This window comes from Schistocerca serialis, chromosome 11, assembly GCF_023864345.2.
Source record: "Schistocerca serialis cubense isolate TAMUIC-IGC-003099 chromosome 11, iqSchSeri2.2, whole genome shotgun sequence".
Classification (NCBI taxonomy): Eukaryota; Metazoa; Arthropoda; class Insecta; order Orthoptera; family Acrididae; genus Schistocerca; species Schistocerca serialis.
The window spans coordinates 119,107,547-119,131,803 of NC_064648.1; the positions used below are offsets into that span (position 1 = coordinate 119,107,547).

Here is a 24,257-nt window from a genome sequence, read left to right on the forward strand (position 1 = left end):
GAACATGCTGAAAATTTCATTTTTCAACAGGAGCAAGCACCGCAACACTGAGATCCATACGTAAGAGCGTTTCTTTATAATTAGTTGTCTCAATGGTGCATCAGCCATAAGGGGCATACGGGCCTAGGGTTACACCACTGGTCTCCCAAGATCATCTGATCTCACGGAGAGCGTATACATTTGTCTGTCATTTGGGCATTTGTTATGCATTCAGCAAAGGGCAGATCGAATATGTGTGAAAGGTAAATGAGTGCTAGAATTGTAAATGTCATCGTGGAGTGTAAACCTAGTTTGTATGTGCCCACTAGTAAAAGAAATACCCTTCTAAAATCCTGTAAATAGCTTTGCAGTAGTTTAAACTGTCATTTTTGTAGTCCTGTGAAACTGGATGAATGTTTTTGACACGATCCGAATAGATGCAGTGGGCTCTGACATCACTGGTGCTCAGTCCTCAACAGCAAGACAGCAATGTAACAATGAGGCTACTGACAACAACAGAAGTAGATATCGCCTGTCAACAGGCAAGGAGAACTCAGAAAAAATCTTGGGGTAACATTAACCATTTCACATGGTTCATATTTTTGTTAAGGTTAAGAGGCTTTCAAGCTGAAGAATATAAGGAGATTAAGGAGTCACTGCTTGCACGTATACACAGTATACATAAAAAATACGTTGTCTCACTATTAAAACATTTCTTCAATTAATCTGAAGTTTCTAGCATAGTATGAAAAATTACCACTCAGCTTCACCACTAGTTATATTTACCACTTTACAAAATTGTTGTGAAAAAATATCGAAGTTTAATCATGTAATTATATAACACCTTATACTGCATCCCCCCCCCCCCCCCCCCCCAGTCCCCGGCCTATGCAAAAAAACTTGCAACATTTTAAGTTTGGTCACTATTTTTTAATTAATACATTATGTTTAACGTGAGAAAGCAGCATAAAATGATTTTCACTTAATTCTTCAGACTTCTTTTTTTTTTTCCTTCAATTTGTCTCTCAATTTCACTTATTTCCCCATTTTTTTTCCCTTAGCTACTCTTCACGAAATGTTTGACAACAAACTGTAGTATCCATAGTCTTCCTTACTCTCCGTTAGCTTTCCAACATCAGTTTCTAAACATGCTCTCACCTCCTTTAATGATTCCAGTTCTTCTCTCAGAGGCAACCTCGGTTTCCTTGGCATTTTTTTTATTGTCAAGATATAACATGTATCTTTCCCTAGCATTAGGTGCTGATTGCAAAAGTTCTTTTCACATTTCCACTTTTAGTAAGCCATGACAAAAGCTGAGGTGGTACTTGACTATTCTCAAAGAAATTTAAGACGGCTCCTTTAGGTTTTCTACACCCAACTTTCTATTTATTACTGAGCATCCACTTTCTACAGAGGTTTGTCCACATGATAATATCAACAGCATTTTCACAATATCCCACACTTACATATATTCTTCCTTAAACTTATACCATATTTACTCAAATCAAAGCCTCACTTTTTTTCTGTTTTTTTGTAATCCAAAAACCGTCTGCGGCTTAGAATCGAGTGCAAAGTAAGCAGAAGTTCTGAAAAATGTTGGTAGGTGCTGCCACAACTAACGTCTGCCATCGAATACATGTAGCGCTACACAGGGATGCTTTGCAGGCACAAAGATAAACACTGGCACAAAAACCTCTGCGCCAGCAAATAAATTAAACGAAAAGGTAGAAGAATACTAACATTATGCTGTGTATTCTCTCATGTTTGCTACTATCTCCTTTAAATCCTGTCTGCCTAATAAACTACGAAACTAGAGTGAGACAACAGCAAACACGGAAGAATATACATATCGTGTCATATTTATATCTGTATTATTCTTATGCTGAATAGTGAGTACAGTCAGAAATGAAGCACGGCAACTGACTAGATTTTTAAATCTAAGATGACTAATTTCTATGCAGAATGTAATGTACTAAAGAGGCATCTACAAAGATTTTCAAATGGAGAAAAATGATTTCGAGTCTCATTTTTCAGGTGCGGCTTAGATTCGAGTGCGGCTTAGATTCAAGTAAATACGGTATTTTAGAAAAAAATCGTGCAATTTAGAATCCTGAGATATGGGATCAAAAATGGAAAAATTTCTGTATGAAGCACAGTGTACAAAATTTCTCTGCTGCAGAAACGAGCTGACACATTCATCTGGACACACATAGTTACTGTCCACTGAGTTCCTTAAAACCATCTATCCTTCACACACCATTATCTTATTTTTTAATCATACAAGCACGACAATGTGGATCACTTATGAGCACTCTCTTAGCACAGGACTTTTTCTTTGACATAATATTCCTTGGGTCCAGACAAGAAATAAGTCTAATTAGAGGATAGTTTACTGGAGCCCCTTATACAACCTTTTTAATAAATGGAACAGTAAAGTCCATAGATTCCCATTTTACTCCCAATGTGTGTGTCTCTGTAACTTTGTTCCTATTTAGAGTCCTGCAACAATCAGTCCCAAAAAATCCCAAACTAAATTTTGATGCGTCATTCTGAGAACCTTTATCAAAAGTGAACTCTGCTAATTTTGCTGGAGAACTCAGTGCTGTAACTTTTTCTTCTTCTTGAATGTTGACAGAGTAATGCAGATAAAAGTTGTCAAATATGCAGCAAGAAATGGAAGCAGGGGTTCATCACTTTGATAGTGTTTCAAAAATGGCTCAGCAAGTTTTATAAACCAAAGAAAGAAGTTTAACTTGACAGATATATGCTTATCTTTTACGCTGTTTTGTATGACAGTGAATGACTTACAACTCGGTTTAGTTATCTCTCCTTTCTCAACTCTGGACACACACTTTTTCACATCACCCCAGATTTCTGTGTGTGTTGATACTGCCAGACCACTGTCTAACCAATTTCTTGGTGTTTGAACACATAATCTTCACACTTCGCATTTGAATCTTTGATCAAATGGTTGTTGGTGTTGTTGTGGTCTTCAGTCCTGAGACTGGTTTGATGCAGCTCTCCATGCTACTCTATCCTGTGCAAGCTTCTTCATCTCCCAGTACATACTGCAACCTACATCCAACAGAATCTGCTTAGTGTATTCATCTCTTGGTCTCCTCCTACGATTTTTACCCTCCACACTGCCCTCCAATGCTAAATTTGTGATCCCTTGATGCCTCAAAACATGTCCTACCAACCGATCCCTTCTTCTAGTCAAGTTGTGCCACAAGCTAATCTTCTCCCCAATCCTATTCAATACCTCCTCATTAGTTATGTGATCTACCCACCTTATCTTCAGCATTCTTCTGTAGCACCACATTTCAAAAGCGTCTATTCTCTTCTTGTCCAGACTAGTTATCGTCCATGTTTCACTTCCACACATGGCTACACTCCATAGAAATACTTTCAGAAACGACTTCCTGACACTTAAATCTATACTCGATGTTAACAAATTTCTCTTCTTCAGAAACGATTTCCTTGCCATTGCCAGTCTACATGTTATATCCTCTCTACTTCGACCATCATCAGCTATTTTGCTCCCCAAATAGCAAAACTCCTTTACTACTTTAAGTGTCTCATTTCCTAATCTAATTCCCTCACGATCACCCGGTTTAATTTGACTACATTCCATTATCCTCGTTTTGCTTTTGTTGATGTTCATCTTATATTCTCCTTTCAAGACACTGTCCATTCCGTTCAACTGCTCTTCCAAGTCCTTTGCTGTCTCTGACAGAATTACAATGTCATCGGCAAACCTCAAAGCTTTTACTTCTTCTCCATGAATTTTAATACCTACTCCGAATTTTTCTTTTGTTTCCTTTACTGCTTGCTCAATATACAGATTGAATAACATCGGGGAGAGGCTACAACCCTGTCTCACTCCTTTCCCAACCACTGCTTCCCTTTCATGCCCCTCGACTCTTATAACTGCCATCTGGTTTCTGTACAAATTGTAAATAGCCTTTCACTCCCTGTATTTTACCCCTGCCACCTTCAGAATTTGAAAAAGAGTATTCCAGTTAACATTGTGAAGAGCTTTCTCTAAGTCTACAAATGCTAGAAACCTATGTTTGCCTTTTCTTAATCTTTCTTCTAAGATAAGTCGTAAGGTTAGTATTGCCTCACGTGTTCCAACATTTCTACGGAATCCAAACTGATCTTCCCCGAGGTCCGCTTCTACCAGTTTTTCCACTCGTCTGTAAAGAATTCGCGTTAGTATTTTTGCAGCTGTGACTTATTAAACTGATAGTTCAGTAATTTTCACATCTGTCAACACCTGCTTTCTTTGGGATTGGAATTATTACGTTCTTCTTGAAGTCTGAAGGTATTTCGCCTGTCTCATACATCTTGCTCACCAGATGGTAGAGTTTTGTCATGAACAAATGGTACAGACTACTTAAAATAAAGTCCACATTCCAATTTGAAGCTCCCCCTGCACTTGAACACTTTGTGCACAAGTCACGTTTACATGGAAGTAATTGTACATTCTGATGGCGATCTATAGCATATAATTTCTTAACAAGTAATGCGACATTTGTAGTGACATCATGTAGTGTGTATATATTTTCCTACGGTCGTTAATATGAAATCACACTACTTGTAATGCATAAACTTGCCGCATCAAATTTTGAGAGTTAATAAACTAAAACAAAGGTATAAAAATCATTCTGTGAAATGACATGTCAAACAACAGTAATTTTTGAGGGACACACAAAAACAAGGAATTTTCAAGCACCCTTAAAATTTATTAGCTGAAAAAGGACTTTTTAGGAATTTTAATGAGGCATATGAACCCTGCTTCAAATGAGTGGTAGATCTAGAAAAAAATTACAAGTATTAATTCTCTTGTTGAATGCCTGGCACTGCTTGGATACTAATTCTTTCAAATCTTGTATTAGGTATGGAAAACGCTGAATCTTGAATCAAAGGAAAATTCAATAAAAAAGCTGATAAAGCTATGATACAGAATTGCTGAACATGGCTTAGCTACAGATGGTAAAATATGTAAGTACTGCCAATAGAAGCCTTCCCATTCATCTCCGCCTCCCCTCAAACTCACCTTGGCTTCATCTCTCTCATACTGGGTTCTGAGTGACCTGGCCTCCTTTACCCTTCCCCAACTTAGCTCTCTCCTCCCAAACAAATAAACTATTTGTATCAAAAGCTGGACAGTAGTGTGTCATTTTTACTTGTGTGTGTGTGTGTGTGTGTGTGTGTGTGTGTGTGTGTTTTTACTAGCAGTGCTACACGTTTCCCCTCCTGACATTAAGTATTGGCTAACAACTCTGTCTCCATCATTTATTACCATATTTGCTGGCATACAAGATGCACTGATGTAAAGTAGATGTCCCATCATTACAAAGTTATAGTGCACAGTTGTATAAACTTGATAATGAGTGCTTTGAAGAGACTGTATCTCTTACATTTGAGTGAAATTTCGTTTTTGGATAAATATGCCAAGGAAAACAATGTCATCGGCAAGATGGAAGAGTTTTAAATATGAAATTTCCTTCTTTATATCTGGATTTGTTACCCAAACCATTCTTTACAGAATTTTTTACGTCTGTATACGCCATTATACAGGGTGTTACAAAAAGGTACGGCCAAACTTTCAGGAAACATTCCTCACACACAAAGAAAGAAAATATGTTGTGTGGACATGTGTCCGGAAATGCTTACTTTCTATGTCAGAGCTCATTTTATTACTTCTCTTCAAATCGCATTAATCATCGAATGGAAACACACAGCAACAGAATGTACCAGCATGACTTCAAACACTTTGTTACAGGAAATGTTCAAAATGTCCTCCGTTAGCGAGGATACATGCATCCACCCTCAGTCGCATGGAATCCCTGATGCAGCCCTGGAGAATGGTGTATTGTATTACAGCCGTCCACAATACGAGCACGAAGAGTCTCTACATTTGGTACCGGGGTTGCATAGACAAGAGCTCTCAAATGCCCCCATAAATGAAAGTCAAGAGGGTTGAGGTCAGGAGAGCGTGGAGGCCACGGAATTGGTCCGCCTCTACCAATCCGTCGGTCACCGAATCTGTTGTTGAGAAGCGCACGAACACTTCGACTGAAATGTGCAGGAGCTCCATCGTGCATGAACCACATGTTGTGTCGTACTTGTAAAGGCACATGTTCTAGCAGCACAGGTAGAGTATCCCGTATGAAATCGTGATAACGTGCTCCACTGAGCGTAGGTGGAAGAACATGGGGTCCAATCGAGACATCACCAACAATGCCTGCCCAAACGTTCACAGAAAATCTGTGTTGATGACGTGATTGCACAATTGCGTGCGGATTCTCGTCAGCCCACACATGTTGATTGTGAAAATTTACAATTTGATCAAGTTGGAATGAAGCCTCACCCGTAAAGAGAACATTTGCACTGAAATGAAGATTGACACATTGTCGGATGAACCATTCGCAGAAGTGTACCCGTGGAGGCCAATCAGCTGCTGATAGTGCCTACACACGCTGTACACAGTACGGAAACAACTGGTTCTCCCGTAGCACTCTCCATACAGTGATGTGGTCAACGTTACCTTGTACAGCAGCAACTTCTGTGACGCTGACATAGGGTTATCGTCAACTGCACGAAGAATTGCCTCGTCCATTGCAGGTGTCCTTGTCATTCTAGGTCTTCCCCAGTCGCGAGTCATAGGCTGAAATGTTCCGTGCTCCCTAAGACGCCGATCAATTGCTTCGAACGTCTTCCTGTCGGGACACCTTTGTTCTGGAAATCTGTCTCGATACAAACGTACCACGCCACGGCTATTGCCCCGTTCTAATCCGTACATCAAATGGGCATCTGCCAACTCCGCATTTGTAAACATTGCACTGACTGCAAAACCACGTTCGTGAAGAACACTAACCTGTTGATGCTACGTACTGATGTACTGTAGAGCAATGAGTCGCATGTCAATACAAGCACCGAAGTCAACATTACTTTCCTTCAATTGGGCCAACTGGCGGTGAATCGAGGAAGTACAGTACATACTGACGAAACTAAAATGAGCTCTAACATGGAAATTAAGCATTTCCGGACACATGTCGACGTAACATCTTTTCTTTACTTGTGTGTGAGGAATGTTTCCTGAAAGTTTGGCCGTACCTTTTTGTAACACCCTGCATATGTAAAAAATTATTAATGTCTCTCACTACTATTTGCATATTTTCTTTTATTTCACTGAAGTTGTCTTTTTAATTTACAATAAAAGAATAAGGATATATCATCATATTTGTGCACCCAAGTCATCTTTTATAATTATTTACAATGAAAAGACATTTAATAGTGAAATACAACATATACTTCATGAAAAATGATTGGTAACTTTTCAGCTTTTAACTGTTTACAGTTATGACCTACAGGTTGACCACAAACATTTTAGGAACAATTTTTCAAGGAATACACACTTTTTATTTAGCAATTCCCTGTAATATTGAATATGGGTGGTAAGTGTATGTAGCACTTTCATTTCATTCTTTGATAATGAATAAAGTGAGTTATGATACTCTTTCTTGCACTTAAGGTTACTACCAGATATGTAAACATTTCAGCAAAAAATCAAGTTGAGATTAAACTGTCTATGTACTCTCCCTCCCCACGACATTGAAGTTAATCAAATTTGATGTTTTTCCAATTGAGTCACCTTTAAGTGAAGGTAAGAACTGTTGATTGCTTTTCATTATTATTTATATTTAATACTAGGACTAAAGAGTTACAGTGTGCAAGCTGAGGTCTGTGGTGTTTCCCCATAAAAAGTTATGATTCTTTAAAAAAATACTGAATGATGTATCCTACTTTTCATTCATTATAGCAACTTAGCAAATTAAGATTTGTACTGTAGGTCAACTCATTATTAAGCAGCAGATCTCTGAAAATAGGTAAATTGGTGACTGAGTAATGACTGGGTGCACACCTCTGAGCCTTCAACCCGAATTCATCAAAAATGGTTAGAGTTAGGACAAATGCAAGCCACATGGGAAATTGCAATAGCTTTAAATAGAAGGACACATTCAAACCGCCGGGTATCAACAAAGTGCGATGAATGAATATGTCTTCACCTGCAACGTAACCCCTGATGATTACATTTGGCACTAGGTTCTTCAAAGCCAGCCTTGTTCTGTTGCATATGTAACGATGATGATGATGGTGGTGGTGAGGTACCATACTCCGAGGAGCGTAGGGGACGATGCAGGAGACCCGCACCGCTGTACTAGGCAAGGTTCTAGTGGTGGTGGTTTGCCATTGCCTTCCTCTGACCGTAGTGGGGATGAATGACAATGATGAAGACAACACAACAACACCCAGTCATCTTGAGGCAGGAAAAATCCCTGACCCCGCCAGGAATTGAACCCGGGACCCCGTGCGCAGGAAGCTAGAACGCTACTGCAAGACCGTGAACCGAGTGAGGTGGCGCAGTGGTTAGACACTGGACTCGCATTCGGAAGGACGACGGTTCAATCCCGCGTCCGGCCATCCTGATTTAGGTTTTCCGTGATTTCCCTAAATCACTCCAGGCAAATGCCGGGATGGTTCCTCTGAAAGGGCACGGCCGCCTTCCTTCCCCATCCTTCACTAACCGATGAGACTGATGACCACGCTGTCTGGTCTCCTTCCCCAAACCAACCAACCAAGACCGTGAGCTGCGGACAATGTAACAATAGCAACTAATAAATAAATAAGAGTTGGTAATCATATTTCTGCCAAATTCTCAAACTTTTGTTCACCCTGTGATCCTGTGACGTCTGATGGCACTATCTCAAGATGGGTATTGCCACTATAATTTAGCCTCATTATAGGAATTACAGTCAGTTTACCACAACATATTTCGATTGCTAGGCATTTAACTGTCTTCATTGTTTCATATGAATGCAGAAATTTTAAGTAAATCAGCCAAGAACTTTGAAGTAAATTAGTCCAGTACTTTTTACAATGTCTCATAACAACATTTCTCCTTTATATACTCTACACATACATTTATATAATGTGTATAGTAAAAAATATATAGCCTTTGTCTGACCAAATGTCCATTAGGGGATGATGTAGAAATTTGAAATAAATCTACCAAGAACTTTTAGAGATTTTTCGTAACCATCTTTTCCCTTTATACATGTTTGAAGTCAGATTACAAAATTTTATGTAGACGGTGATCCTCCTCTTTTCTCAAAGGTAAATTAGCAAAATTTAATCAAGATCAGTATGAAACTGTAAATTTGTGTGAATTACAAACAAACAGACAGACAGACACAGACAGACAGACAGGCAAACAGACAGATACTCTTCTTCATAAATATAGATGTTGCACAATTCTTGTGGATCATTAACAGTTTCATTTTCACACAAGAGAGATGTAATATGTTAAGCATCCACATTCTTCCCTGATATCTCTTTCACAATTAACTGCACCTTGTATTGCACCTCTCTCGTCCGGGGAACAAATATTTAATATAAATTATTTTATATCAAATTATGACACGTATTTAAAAACCTGTGTGGTCCTCCTGGTTTCAATAGTGGGCCACAAGTCCCCGTCAGTCTGTTCACTCTATTAACTGAGCATAAGAGACTTAAATATTTGACAAAGAGAACGTAACTTCACAGTACGAACATGAAATAATTTAATTACCTTACCTTGAATACTCGTTGTTGCTTGCTCGTTGTCTAGGGTAAATTCTGGATTTGCTGTAATTGTTACTACAATGGGTCCTTGGGTTTGTAATATGCTACGTAAGAACTGATACTGTTTAAAGATTTCCATATTATATATTTTCATAATATCATCTTCATAAGAACCAGTAGTTCACCAATATAAGCTTTTCCAACATACGTTGTCGTCTCAAAATGTTCAATAACACGATCTTTCTCACGACTTCTCAAGACTCACTGTCTCTTAGAATCATCAAAACGCGACTGTCTCTCAGCCTCACCCAGCAAACTTTTTCTGGGTTAACAATCAAAGACGTTACAAAGTACGCAGGTTTGCCAACATGAATTAAGCATAGATATTTTATACATCACACGTATACACTTATGAAAACAGTACGAAAATTCAATAGAGTTCTCAAATAGTTCTTCAGCAATACATAATACGATTTTCCTACAAATTATTAGTTTTTATAATAAAATGATAATATTTCAGTTTATGTTGACATAATTAAAGTTCACTGTAATTTTATATTAATATAATTGTTCTTTCACGTTGATTCACGGCACCGCATAGCTTGCCAGCCGATGGTATTGATAGTTTCAGTACTCTGTTACATTACAACCTGAAGAGCCGCAAAAGTCAATCGGTGTAAAAACTGGCTGGGCTGATTGAAATACCTTCATAGTTTGAACATGTGATCAAAAAAACATTCAGAACTGCTGAAATGTAGTGTTGTTGACCCTGACTATTAAACACTGATAGATGATCAAACAGTTCGCAGTGTCACTGATGACCAAGACCCTCTGGTGACGAAGGGCTGAGCAGCAAGAAACATAATGAAAGAAGGACCATCCAATGGGGCAGTTTTTCATTGCCTTCAGATGGGTCTGAAGTGCTTAGAACAATGAGAATGTGATGCTGTCCAACTACTACCTTTAAAACATTTTCTAGATTTACCACCAAAAAAACAATGAGCTCATTTTTGAACCAGAAACAAATTTTGCGCTTTTCATAAACTGTTGGCCTATTTTGAGTTTCTCAAACTAGGCTATGAGGCCTACACTTTGCATTATTTGTAAGACTCGTCTTATGACCAATTCAATGCACTTGCACCTTATGTCCCCAGTTATTTGTTGAAAGTATTCCAATCTCTGTCTTCCCCTACAGTTTTTGCCCTCTACAGTCCCTCTAATACTATGATAGTTATTCTCTGACACCTTAATACATGTCCCATTACCCTATCCCTTCTTCTTGTCAGTGATTTCTAAGTGTTCTTTTCTTCGACAGTTCTGCAGACAACCTCGTCATTTCTCACCTTATCAATCTCTCACCTAATTTTCTACATCCTTCTAGAGCAATGCATCTCAAATGTTTCGATTCTCTTCTGTTCTGGTTTTTCCACAGACCACGATTCACCACCATATAATCCTGTGCTCCAAACACACATTCTCAGAAATTTCTTCCTCAGATTATGGCCACTGTTTAATGCTGCCGACTTCTCTTTCCCAGGAAGTCCCTCTTTGCTGTGCTAATCTGCTTTTTAGGTCCCCTTTGCTTCAGAGGTAGCAGAATTCCTGCACCCCGTCTCCTTAGTGGCGCCCAATTTTGATGTCAAGTTCATCGCTAGTCTCATTTCTGCTACTCCTTATTACTTTTATTTTTCTCCAATTTAGCCTTAATCCATACTCTGTACTCATTCCACTGCTCATTCCATTCAACTTGTCCTCTATTTCTTCCTCACATTCACTAAGGATAGCAATGTCAGTAATGAAACTTATAAGTGATACTCTTTCACCCTGAATTTGAATCGCACTCTTGAACCTTTGTTTTATTTCCATTGCTGATCTTTTAATGTACTGACTGTACAATAAGGAGAATGACTACATTCATGTCTTATACCACTTTTAATCCAAGCACTTTGCTGTTGGCCTTCCATTCCTACTGTTCCCCCTCGGTTATTATACAAATCATATACAAGGTCCGGCAGAAAAACCTCCCCTTTAAGGAAAGCTAATAAAAACAAAACCAAATAAGGTAGAACAATTTTATTTATACTAAATAAAAGTACATATTATGCCATTTTAGAAAATACTCTTATGGTCTTACTTTTTAAATAAAACGTCCCTTAAACGGCTTCCTGCACTGTCGACACACTGTTTGAGTCTTTCCCTGAAGTTATTCATTACTCTTTGAGTCATTTCAGGTGGAATAGCTTCAACCTCTTGTGTAATTGCTTCTTTCAGGGCTCGTAAAGATTGTGGACGTTGTTCATAAACTTTTGCTTTTAAATAGCCCCAAAGAAAGAAATCACAGGGCGTTAAGTCCGGCGATCGTGGGGGCCAGCCAATGTCTCCACGCAACGAGATCACATGTCCAGGAAACATTTCCTTCACCAATGCCAGTGACTGCCGCGCTGTGTGGGCAGTAGCACCATCTTGCTGGAACCACACGTTCTCTATTTCACCAAAAAGCTCCCTTAGTTGCGGTTGGAGAAAGTCGCGGAGCATGGCACAATAGCGTTCACTGTTGACGGTTAAATTCCTGTCATTTTCTTCGAAAAAGTAAGGACCGATCACTCCGGAATTGTAAACAGCACACCATACTGTTACTTTAGGGCTATGAAGTGGTCGTTGATGAAGTTCTTGTGGATTGTGTTCACACCAGTACCTGCAATTTTGGCTGTTCACTGTTCCGGCAAGGTGAAAGTGTGCTTCATCAGAAAAAATCACAATATCGTTGGGACGAATGTTCCGAAGAAGGTCTTGGCACAAACTTACACGGACACCACAGTCTCGTTCACTCAGTTCCTGCTTAGTTACAATTTTGTAAGGATGCATTTTAAGATCTCGATGCAAGATTCTTCTCACACTTCGATCAGATATCCGTAATGCTGCCGCATGCTTTTTAGCGGATCGTCGAGGAGATTGTTGAACTGAAGCTCTAACTGCATCAACATTTCCGGGGCCTGTTGCAGTCCGTGGTCGTCCAGGTGGTTTCCTTTTTAATGCGGAACCTGTCTCACGAAAGTTAGCAACCCAAGAATAAATTGTTTTCTTATCGGGAACAGGGTCCCGTCGTCCGAGCGCAAAGCGAACGCGAGAAGCACGTTGAGTATTAATAGGCGATTCGCCATTTTGAATAAAATCTTCCACTACGAAGGCATGATGTTCACCAGACCACGCCATGGCGTACACTGAAAACGGCACGTAGGCAGCTACTTAACGACGCGCCCCCCACCACTCTGCTCCTTCTACTGTCCGCTGCACGTTACTTTGTAATCGGGGAGTTTTTTATGCCGGACCCTGTATCATCCATCTTTACTTCTGAGAATTTCACACAGCTTGCATACCAGCAACAGCAAATGAAAAATATATGGGTGGTAAAGGAAGTTTATGTGGTATCAGCTAGTTGAAGCTACTACAACAAACAAAACAGCCAACATGGCTGCCTCTGACAAAAACACTTCTCCCGTGGCTCACCTGGTGTAATTGACTTTGTACGCAGATATCTCCTCTGCAGTGACCGTGTGGCGGCGGACACTGGGCGTCTCGAAGTTCCAGTGGTTCAAGCAGTGCAGGAACATCTTGGCCAGATCGTACATTGTTTGCCACTCCTACAACACAGCACAAATGTGGGCTAATGTAAACATTTCATTTTGCGTCATAAGAAACTTTTACTCTATGGAAACCTGGCAGTTTACAGTAACTTAAATTATTTACAAATATCACACAATTCCCAGTTGTGAAGAATGACTTTTTATCATTTGGAGGTGATGGTAATTGACACAATTGTTAAAGTTATTTTTATTTCTAGACATAATTCCATTTATGTTTTTAGATTACTAGTTTTGACCATCTCAAAGTCCACCTTCAGATATGAAAATAAAACTTAAAGTTTCTATAACATTTGAATAATCCAGTTGTAAAACCTCTCGTATCAATTTTGATGTGAAATTATATATAAGAGTTTGTCAAGACACACAACATTGTAGAAACAGTTCAGATTCCATTTAATCTACAAAATAGAAGGAATTGAAATAGTTAAGCTGCGACAGAACACACCATGTCCATTGGTTGTAGTGCAAGGAACAAGATGCATTACTCCTTATGTCCTGTAATATTAAATCAACAATACCAGAGAAGGAAAGTTGCTACTCACAATATAGCGGAGATGCTGAGTTGCGATAGGCACAATAAAAAGATTCACACACTCATAGCTTTCGGCCATTAAGGCCTTTGTCAGCAGTAGACACACACACACACACACACACACACACACACACACACACACACACACACTCACGCAAACGCAACTTGCACACACGTCTGCAGTCTCAGAGAGCTCAAACTACACTTGATCTCCCTCTACGATTTTTACCCTCCACACTGCCCTCCAATGCTAAATTTGTGATCCCGTGATGTCTCAGAACATGTCCTACCAACTGGTCAAGTTGTGCCACAAACTCCTCTTCTCCCCAATTCTATTCAATACCTCCTAATTAGTTATGTGATCTACCCATCTAATCTTCAGCATTCTTCTGTAGCACCACATTTCGAAAGCTGTTACACTAAGTCCGTCAATATAGGGAAGGTTAACACTGTTTGTGATGACGCTGGGGTTGTCATCTGATGATGTCCTTCATAAGCTCGATTGCAGACAGATCTGGCTATTGAGCGGGCCATGTCGGCACACTGTAGAGCACGGGTTCCCAGACTGGGGGGGCGCGCCCCCCTGGGGGGCGTGATGATGTTACAAGGGGGGCGCGGGTGGAGTTAGCGGTATAAACCTGATATTTCTTTTTTAATATCGATATTTTAATAAAAATTAATGTGCAGGTATTAATGATAGATTATGGTGCTAAAAGCAATCGTTCGGCGTCCCACTTCCCGCAATCCTATCCCAATAACCTATCCTACAACACACAGCTTTTGAAGATCACGTTTAGTATGTCATGTTTAGAATGTCACACACAGAAACTCTCAAAATTACAAAGGCGATATGCGTTAATTCTAATATATCAGATTTGTAAACAACTTACGTCTGACAATTGGAAAACAGAAAAGTCAGGTATTAACTATTCCGTACATTTGTACACATGAACTGAACGTAATCATGTTATAACTTTTAGCCGTAGTAGGCTATGTTGATCAGAGTAATAATCCCTTATACTGCGTAACTGCAAAAATGCCGTTTTATTACCCTGTCAACCCACGGATCCCCATGTGATGCGATTACAGTGTATCCCAGCACAGCAGAACAAGCACTGAAACTGTATTTACCATTTTCAAGCACTTATTTGTGCGAAAGAGCATTTTCAGCGGTAGTGGCGATAAAAAATAAGCTTAGAAGCAAACTCAGTATTGCCAACAATTTACGCTGCGCAGTTTCTACTATTCAGCCAAGAATTCAAAATCTTGTAAAAAATATGCAAGCTCATGCTTCACATGGATTTATTTGTTTGTTTCTTGCCATATGTGTGTGGAAATAATATTTTTATAATAAATAGTTCACATTATAAGAGAACTTGTTATTTTCCTCCTAACTATCATTACAGGTAGGTTATACTGTAAAATTATAAAAAAAAACTATTTCGAAGAAACAATATAAAATAAACATAGTGAATCTGATTTAAATATAAATACTGCCTGTGATCCTTATGGATTCTGATGTTAGGTGTGGTATGTTATTTCAACTAATAATGGTATTTCTTCTGGATGAAGACACAGCGAAAGTTTATGCTAGATATGGGAAGCGAAGAGTAGTCCTAAAATCGTATACTGGTGAAGAAATGGTGTGTAGCAAGCGAATGTAATCAAGGTAAGGAAGTTGTTTTATTCATATTTTTTAAAGTTCTGTGTAGTCTGCAAAATTATTTCGTAAAACTTATTTTTTATTTTTTGTCTGGTTCTGTGAACTGGGCCTTTGTCGCCGTTTGGTAACTGTCGTCGTTGACATAAATGTGAACCTATGTGCAATGACAATGGGGAGCGCTATAGGCGTACAAATCAGTGATGTTCGTTAACACCGTGACTGAGTGACTATTTTTGATAATGAGTGAAAGTAATAAGCTACACTCAACTTAAAATAATGGTCCGCATCCACTAATCTGCAAAGGTCGCAAATATTTTTCCTTGTTTACCGAGGACTTTCTTTACTTTAGGCGTGGCTTATAATCACTAGACTAGACTGATGACGTAATAACTGCGAGACGATACATTAACGGCCCACCATGTTACATGATGTCCCCATCACAAATTTTTCAATAGTTTCTTCATTATCAATAAAAATCTCTATATTTTTTAGGGGGGCGGGGGGGGGGGGGGGCACGGAAGTTTTCTTTTCGGCAGAAGGGGGGCGTGACAAACAAAAGATTGGGAACCTCTGCTGTAGAGCATGTTGGGTTACAACAGCGGTATGTGGGTGACAGTTATTCTATTGGAAAAGACCCCCTGGAATGCTGTTCATGAGTGGCAGTGTAACCGGTTAAATCACCATATTACTGCACAAATTTGTAATGGAGGGTGCATGGGATAACCACGAGTGTGTTCCTGCTATCAAACGAAACAGGACCCCAGATAATAACTCCATGTGTAGGTCAAATGTCCAATGTGTCTAGAACACAGACATGTCGGTTGCAGGCCCTCAACTAGCTTCCTCCTAGCCAACATGTGGCCATCACTGACACCGAGGGAGAACCAGCTTTCATTGAAATGCAACGGACCTCCACCTTGCCCAACAACGAGCTCTCGCTTGACACTACTGAAGTCGTAGATGGTGGTGGTTTGGCGTCAGCGGAATACACACTACAGGGCATCTCTCTCAGAGCTGTCATTGAAGCAACCAAAGCAACTGATTTCTAACAGTTCATTGTGTCACTGTGGTACCAACTGCTGCTTAAATTGATGATGAAGTTTTTTGGTTTTTGGGGCACTCAACTGCGCAGTCATCAGCACCCATACAAAGTCCCAATTTTTGCACAGTCCATTTGTATTTTTTTCCACAATTCAATCTAGTCACTGTCACAAATGAGGTTGAGGATGATGATGATGATGATGATGATGATGATGATGATGATGAAATGATGAGGACAACAGAAACACCCAGTCCCAGGGGTGAGAAAATTCCAAACCCGGCCGGGAATCTAACCCGGGACCCCGTGATCCAGAAACAGCAACGCGGGCCACTAGACTATGAGCTGCGGACGCTGCTCAAATTGTTGTGGCAGATGCAGTAAGGTGCATTAGAGCGCAGCGCAGCGCAACAGGTCGAATCACCAGACTGATGTAGAAATTTGTAAGGGTGGGTACATGGGATAACCACGAGTGTGTTCCAGCTATCAAACGAAACAGCACCCCAGATAATAACTCCACGTGTAGGTCCAATGTGTCTAGCATGCAGACAGGTTGGTCGCAGGCCCTCAAATGACCTCCTCCTAACCATCACGTGGCAATCACTGACACAGAGGCAAACCAGCTTTCATCAGAAACACAACAGACCTCCACCCCGCCCTCCGACGAGCTCTCGCTTGACACTACTGAAGTCGTAGATGGTGGTGGTTTGGCGTCAGCGGAATACACACTACAGGGCATCTCTCTCAGAGCTGTCATTGAAGCAACCAAAGCAACTGATTTCTAACAGTTCATTGTGTCACTGTGGTACCAACTGCTGCTTAAATTGATGATGATGTTTTTTGGTTTTTGGGGCACTCAACTGCGCAGTCATCAGCACCCATACAAAGTCCCAATTTTTGCACAGTCCATTTGTATTTTTTTCCACAATTCAATCTAGTCACTGTCACAAATGAGGTTGAGGATGATGATGATGATGATGATGATGAAATGATGAGGACAACAGAAACACCCAGTCCCAGGGGTGAGAAAATTCCAAACCTGGCCGGGAATCTAACCCGGGACCCCGTGATCCAGAAACAGCAACGCGGGCCACTAGACTATGAGCTGCGGACGCTGCTCAAATTGTTGTGGCAGATGCAGTAAGGTGCATTAGAGCGCAGCGCAGCGCAACAGGTCGAATCACCAGACTGATGTAGAAATTTGTAAGGGTGGGTACATGGGATAACCACGAGTGTGTTCCAGCTATCAAACGAAACAGCACCCCAGATAATAACTCCACGTGTAGGTCCAATGTGTCTAGCATGCAGACAGGTTGGTCGCAGGCCCTCAAATGACCTCCTCCTAACCATCACGTGGCAATCACTGACACAGAGGCAAACCAGCTTTCATCAGAAACACAACAGACCTCCACCCCGCCCTCCGACGAGCTCTCGCTTGATGCTACTGAAGTTGTAGATGGTGGTGGTTTGGGGTCAGCAGAATACACACCACTGGGTACCTCTCTCAGAGCTGTCATTGAAGCAACCGAAGCAACTGATTTCTAACAGTTCATTGTGTCACTGTGGTACCAACTGCTGCTTAAATTGATGATGATGTTTTTTGGTTTTTGGGGCACTCAACTGCGCAGTCATCAGCACCCATACAAAGTCCCAATTTTTGCACAGTCCATTTGTATTTTTTTCCACAATTCAATCTAGTCACTGTCACAAATGAGGATGAGGATGATGATGATGATGATGATGATGATGATGATGATGATGATGAAATGATGAGGACAACAGAAACACCCAGTCCCAGGGGTGAGCAAATTCCAAACCCGGCCGGGAATCAAACCCGGGACCCCGTGATCCAGAAACAGCAACGCGGGCCACTAGACTATGAGCTGCGGACGCTGCTCAAATTGTTGTGGCAGATGCAGTAAGGTGCATTAGAGCGCAGCGCAGCGCAACAGGTCGAATCACCAGACTGATGTAGAAATTTGTAAGGGTGGGTACATGGGATAACCACGAGTGTGTTCCAGCTATCAAACGAAACAGCACCCCAGATAATAACTCCACGTGTAGGTCCAATGTGTCTAGCATGCAGACAGGTTGGTCGCAGGCCCTCAAATGACCTCCTCCTAACCATCACGTGGCAATCACTGACACAGAGGCAAACCAGCTTTCATCAGAAACACAACAGACCTCCACCCCGCCCTCCGACGAGCTCTCGCTTGATGCTACTGAAGTTGTAGATGGTGGTGGTTTGGGGTCAGCAGAATACACACCACTGGGTACCTCTCTCAGAGCTGTCATTGAAGCAACCGAAGCAACTGATTTCTAACAGTTCATTGTGTCACTGTGGTACCAACTGCTGCTTAAATTGATGATGATGTTTTTTGGTTTTTGGGGCACTCAACTGCGCAGTCATCAGCACCCATACAAAGTCCCAATTTTTGCACAGTCCATTTGTATTTTTTTCCACAATTCAATCTAGTCACTGTCACAAATGAGGTTGAGGATGATGATGATGATGATGATGATGATGATGATGATGATGAAATGATGAGGACAACAGAAACACCCAGTCCCAGGGGTGAGAAAATTCCAAACCCGGCCGGGAATCTAACCCGGGACCCCGTGATCCAGAAACAGCAACGCGGGCCACTAGACTATGAGCTGCGGACGCTGCTCAAATTGTTGTGGCAGATGCAGTAAGGTGCATTAGAGCGCAGCGCAGCGCAACAGGTCGAATCACCAGACTGATGTAGAAATTTGTAAGGGTGGGTACATGGGATAACCACGAGTGTGTTCCAGCTATCAAACGAAACAGCACCCCAGATAATAACTCCACGTGTAGGTCCAATGTGTCTAGCATGCAGACAGGTTGGTCGCAGGCCCTCAAATGACCTCCTCCTAACCATCACGTGGCAATCACTGACACAGAGGCAAACCAGCTTTCATCAGAAACACAACAGACCTCCACCCCGCCCTCCGACGAGCTCTCGCTTGATGCTACTGAAGTTGTAGATGGTGGTGGTTTGGGGTCAGCAGAATACACACCACTGGGTACCTCTCTCAGAGCTGTCATTGAAGCAACCGAAGCAACTGATTTCTAACAGTTCATTGTGTCACTGTGGTACCAACTGCTGCTTAAATTGATGATGATGTTTTTTGGTTTTTGGGGCACTCAACTGCGCAGTCATCAGCACCCATACAAAGTCCCAATTTTTGCACAGTCCATTTGTATTTTTTTCCACAATTCAATCTAGTCACTGTCACAAATGAGGTTGAGGATGATGATGATGATGATGATGATGATGATGATGATGATGATGAAATGATGAGGACAACAGAAACACCCAGTCCCAGGGGTGAGAAAATTCCAAACCCGGCCGGGAATCTAACCCGGGACCCCGTGATCCAGAAACAGCAACGCGGGCCACTAGACTATGAGCTGCGGACGCTGCTCAAATTGTTGTGGCAGATGCAGTAAGGTGCATTAGAGCGCAGCGCAGCGCAACAGGTCGAATCACCAGACTGATGTAGAAATTTGTAAGGGTGGGTACATGGGATAACCACGAGTGTGTTCCAGCTATCAAACGAAACAGCACCCCAGATAATAACTCCACGTGTAGGTCCAATGTGTCTAGCATGCAGACAGGTTGGTCGCAGGCCCTCAAATGACCTCCTCCTAACCATCACGTGGCAATCACTGACACAGAGGCAAACCAGCTTTCATCAGAAACACAACAGACCTCCACCCCGCCCTCCGACGAGCTCTCGCTTGATGCTACTGAAGTTGTAGATGGTGGTGGTTTGGGGTCAGCAGAATACACACCACTGGGTACCTCTCTCAGAGCTGTCATTGAAGCAACCGAAGCAACTGATTTCTAACAGTTCATTGTGTCACTGTGGTACCAACTGCTGCTTAAATTGATGATGATGTTTTTTGGTTTTTGGGGCACTCAACTGCGCAGTCATCAGCACCCATACAAAGTCCCAATTTTTGCACAGTCCATTTGTATTTTTTTCCACAATTCAATCTAGTCACTGTCACAAATGAGGTTGAGGATGATGATGATGATGATGATGATGATGATGATGATGATGAAATGATGAGGACAACAGAAACACCCAGTCCCAGGGGTGAGAAAATTCCAAACCCGGCCGGGAATCTAACCCGGGACCCCGTGATCCAGAAACAGCAACGCGGGCCACTAGACTATGAGCTGCGGACGCTGCTCAAATTGTTGTGGCAGATGCAGTAAGGTGCATTAGAGCGCAGCGCAGCGCAACAGGTCGAATCACCAGACTGATGTAGAAATTTGTAAGGGTGGGTACATGGGATAACCACGAGTGTGTTCCAGCTATCAAACGAAACAGCACCCCAGATAATAACTCCACGTGTAGGTCCAATGTGTCTAGCATGCAGACAGGTTGGTCGCAGGCCCTCAAATGACCTCCTCCTAACCATCACGTGGCAATCACTGACACAGAGGCAAACCAGCTTTCATCAGAAACACAACAGACCTCCACCCCGCCCTCCGACGAGCTCTCGCTTGATGCTACTGAAGTTGTAGATGGTGGTGGTTTGGGGTCAGCAGAATACACACCACTGGGTACCTCTCTCAGAGCTGTCATTGAAGCAACCGAAGCAACTGATTTCTAACAGTTCATTGTGTCACTGTGGTACCAACTGCTGCTTAAATTGATGATGATGTTTTTTGGTTTTTGGGGCACTCAACTGCGCAGTCATCAGCACCCATACAAAGTCCCAATTTTTGCACAGTCCATTTGTATTTTTTTCCACAATTCAATCTAGTCACTGTCACAAATGAGGATGAGGATGATGATGATGATGATGATGATGATGATGATGATGAAATGATGAGGACAACAGAAACACCCAGTCCCAGGGGTGAGCAAATTCCAAACCCGGCCGGGAATCAAACCCGGGACCCCGTGATCCAGAAACAGCAACGCGGGCCACTAGACTATGAGCTGCGGACGCTGCTCAAATTGTTGTGGCAGATGCAGTAAGGTGCATTAGAGCGCAGCGCAACAGGTGGAATCACCAGAGTGATGTAGAAATTTGTAAGGGTGGGTACATGGGATAACCACGAGTGTGTTCCAGCTATCAAACGAAACAGCACCCCAGATAATAACTCCACGTGTAGGTCCAATGTGTCTAGCATGCAGACAGGTTGGTCGCAGGTCCTCAAATGACCTCCTCCTAACCATCACGTGGCAATCACTGACACAGAGGCAAACCAGCTTTCATCAGAAACACAACAGACCTCCACCCTCCCCTCCGACGAGCTCTCGCTTGATGCTACTGAAGTTGTAGATGGTGGTGGTTTGGGGTCAGCAGAATACACACTACTGGGTCTCAGAGCTGTCATTGAAGCAACCGAAGCAACTGATTTCTAACAGTACATTGTTTCACTGTGGTGTCAATTACTGCTCAAAGTGACGATGATGTTTGGTTTGTGGGTTGCTCAACAGTGCGGTCATCAGCACCCATACAAAGTCCCAATTTTTACACCATCCATTTTCTTTCCAAAATCCAATCTAGTCACTGTCACAAATGATGATGATGATGATGAAATGATGAGGACAACAGAAACACCCAGTCCCAGGGCAGAGAAAATTCCAAACCCGGCCGGGAATCTAACCCTGTGATCGACAGACAGCAACGCGAGCCACTAGACTACGACCTGCGTAAACTGCTCAAATTGTTGTGGCAGATGCAGTATGATGTGTTAGAGCCACATGCTGGGCACAATGGTCTTCTCTGTCTCGGTAGTGGCACATTGCCGTCGGAGGCCCGGATTTCTTGCGATCGAACATCCTCGTGACCAACCGTGCACAGTGGCTACATTCTCGCCAAGTCTTTTTACAATATCACAGAAGGAACATCAAACTCCTTGTAGCTCTATTCCACTACCTCGTTCAAACTCAGTGAGCTGTTGATAATGGCATCTTTTGTCACCTGAAAGGTATTCCTGACTAACATCAACTCACCACAACCAATCTCACAGGCAACTAGCATTCATGACCGTTACAGCAAGTATTTAAAGCAAACCTAATTTGCATCCTCCTAGTGGCAACACTAGTGCCACTCTTATGCTAGTTGTGTGAAATATAAGTATACATAATCTTTCAGATGCTGAAACATAATTACCAACTTTTGTTTTTCTTAAACTTAAGCATTTCTTTATGGCTGAGATCTACACTGCCCTGCACGGTGTGTATCTTATAGTGACCACTCACCCATCCGTGACTGACTGTACCAGAGCATAGCTTACAAATGCACTTTCACTGAAGTGAAAAGAGTCATGGGATAGATCCTAAACCTCCTTTTGCCCAGAGTAACAATGATGTTTGGTTTGTGGGGTGCTCAACTGCACAGTCATCAGTGCCTGTACAAATTCCCTATCTGTACACAGTCCAATGTAACTACTTTCACGAATGGAATGGAATGATTAGGAAAACACAAACACCCAGTCCCTGGGCAAAGAAAATCCCCAACACAGCTGGGAATCGAACCCAGGACCCCCGTCATCCAGAGGTAGCAATGCTAGCCACTAGACCACGGGCTGTGGACTGTCCAGAGTAGAGCAGCATCTCGACATGGCACGGACTCAAAAAGTTATTGGAAGTCCTTTACTGAAATACTGAGCCATGTTGCCTCTACTGCCATCTACAATTGCGAAAGTGTTCAGCATTCAGAATTTTGTGCACAAACCGACCTCTTGATTACGTTCCATAAATGTTCAATTGGATTCTTGTCTGCACGGCCAAATCATTCGCCTGAACTGTCCAGAGTGTTCTCCAAACCAATAGTGAATAATTTTGGCCTGGTGACACAGCACATTGTCATCTATAAAAACTGCATTACTATTTGGGAACATGAAGTCCATGAAGGGTTGCAGATAGTTTCCAAGTAGCCAACCATGATCTATTCCAGTTAATAATCAGTTCAGCTGGAGCAGAGGACCCAGTCCATTCAAATGTCTTCTGTTTCCAGACTACATTTCATCCAGTACAGTTGAAAATTCATAAAAGGAAAGGTGACACATTCTGTGAGCATGAGAGGCAGAATAGTGTTGAACAAATACTGGGTGTACATAAAGTACAGAAACACTTTCAATTATCTATTGCACAAGAACTAAACATTGTAAAGATGTCATACACATTGCATTTTGAAGAGAAACTCTGAAAGTTTTTTTTTTTTTTACAAACATTCAATATGCAAATCATGAGTGACCCGGCAGATGTCAATACAGTAATCAATTCTTGCCGTACCTGCCCCAGCATGGCATTGTTCACTCTGTCAGTTGCTTCCCGTATTCTCTCCCGGAGCTCTGCTACATCACGTGGTAGAGGCGGTACATACACCAGATCTGTAATGTGTCCCCACAGAAAAAAGTCACACGGGGTGAGATCTGGTGATCGGGGAGGCCATTTCGTGAAACAGCTGTCTCCTTCTGTAGCACGGCTAATCCATCGACGTGGCTGCTCTGTGTTCGGGTACCCAAGAACTTCACAATAAAAATGGGGTGGAGCCTCACCCTGCTCAAAGATCAATGGAGAGGCCGATTGCATTTGAGGCTTCAGCCATTGCTGCAACATGTCCAAGTAGCATTTTCCAGTAACGTGTTCTTGGCAAAGAAGAATGGCCCGTACAGTTTTTGACGTGACAAGGCACAAGAAACATTTTACCTTTGGGGAATCACACTGAAATTCAATGCATTCATTCATGTGGATACTTTGTACCCC

General features: G+C 41.8%; 1 protein-coding gene across 3 annotated transcripts in view; it reads right to left on the reverse strand.

Annotated features, from left to right (window-relative positions):
- The window catches only part of LOC126427329 (histone acetyltransferase KAT2A), a 339,982-nt gene that overhangs the window by 155,703 nt on the left and 160,022 nt on the right, over positions 1-24,257 (reverse strand). For all 3 annotated transcript variants that reach the window (XM_050089640.1, XM_050089639.1, XM_050089641.1), the window contains one exon: positions 13,123-13,256. In XM_050089640.1, coding sequence (XP_049945597.1) covers positions 13,123-13,256 — 134 coding nt within the window. The remainder of the gene's footprint in view (positions 1-13,122; positions 13,257-24,257) is intronic.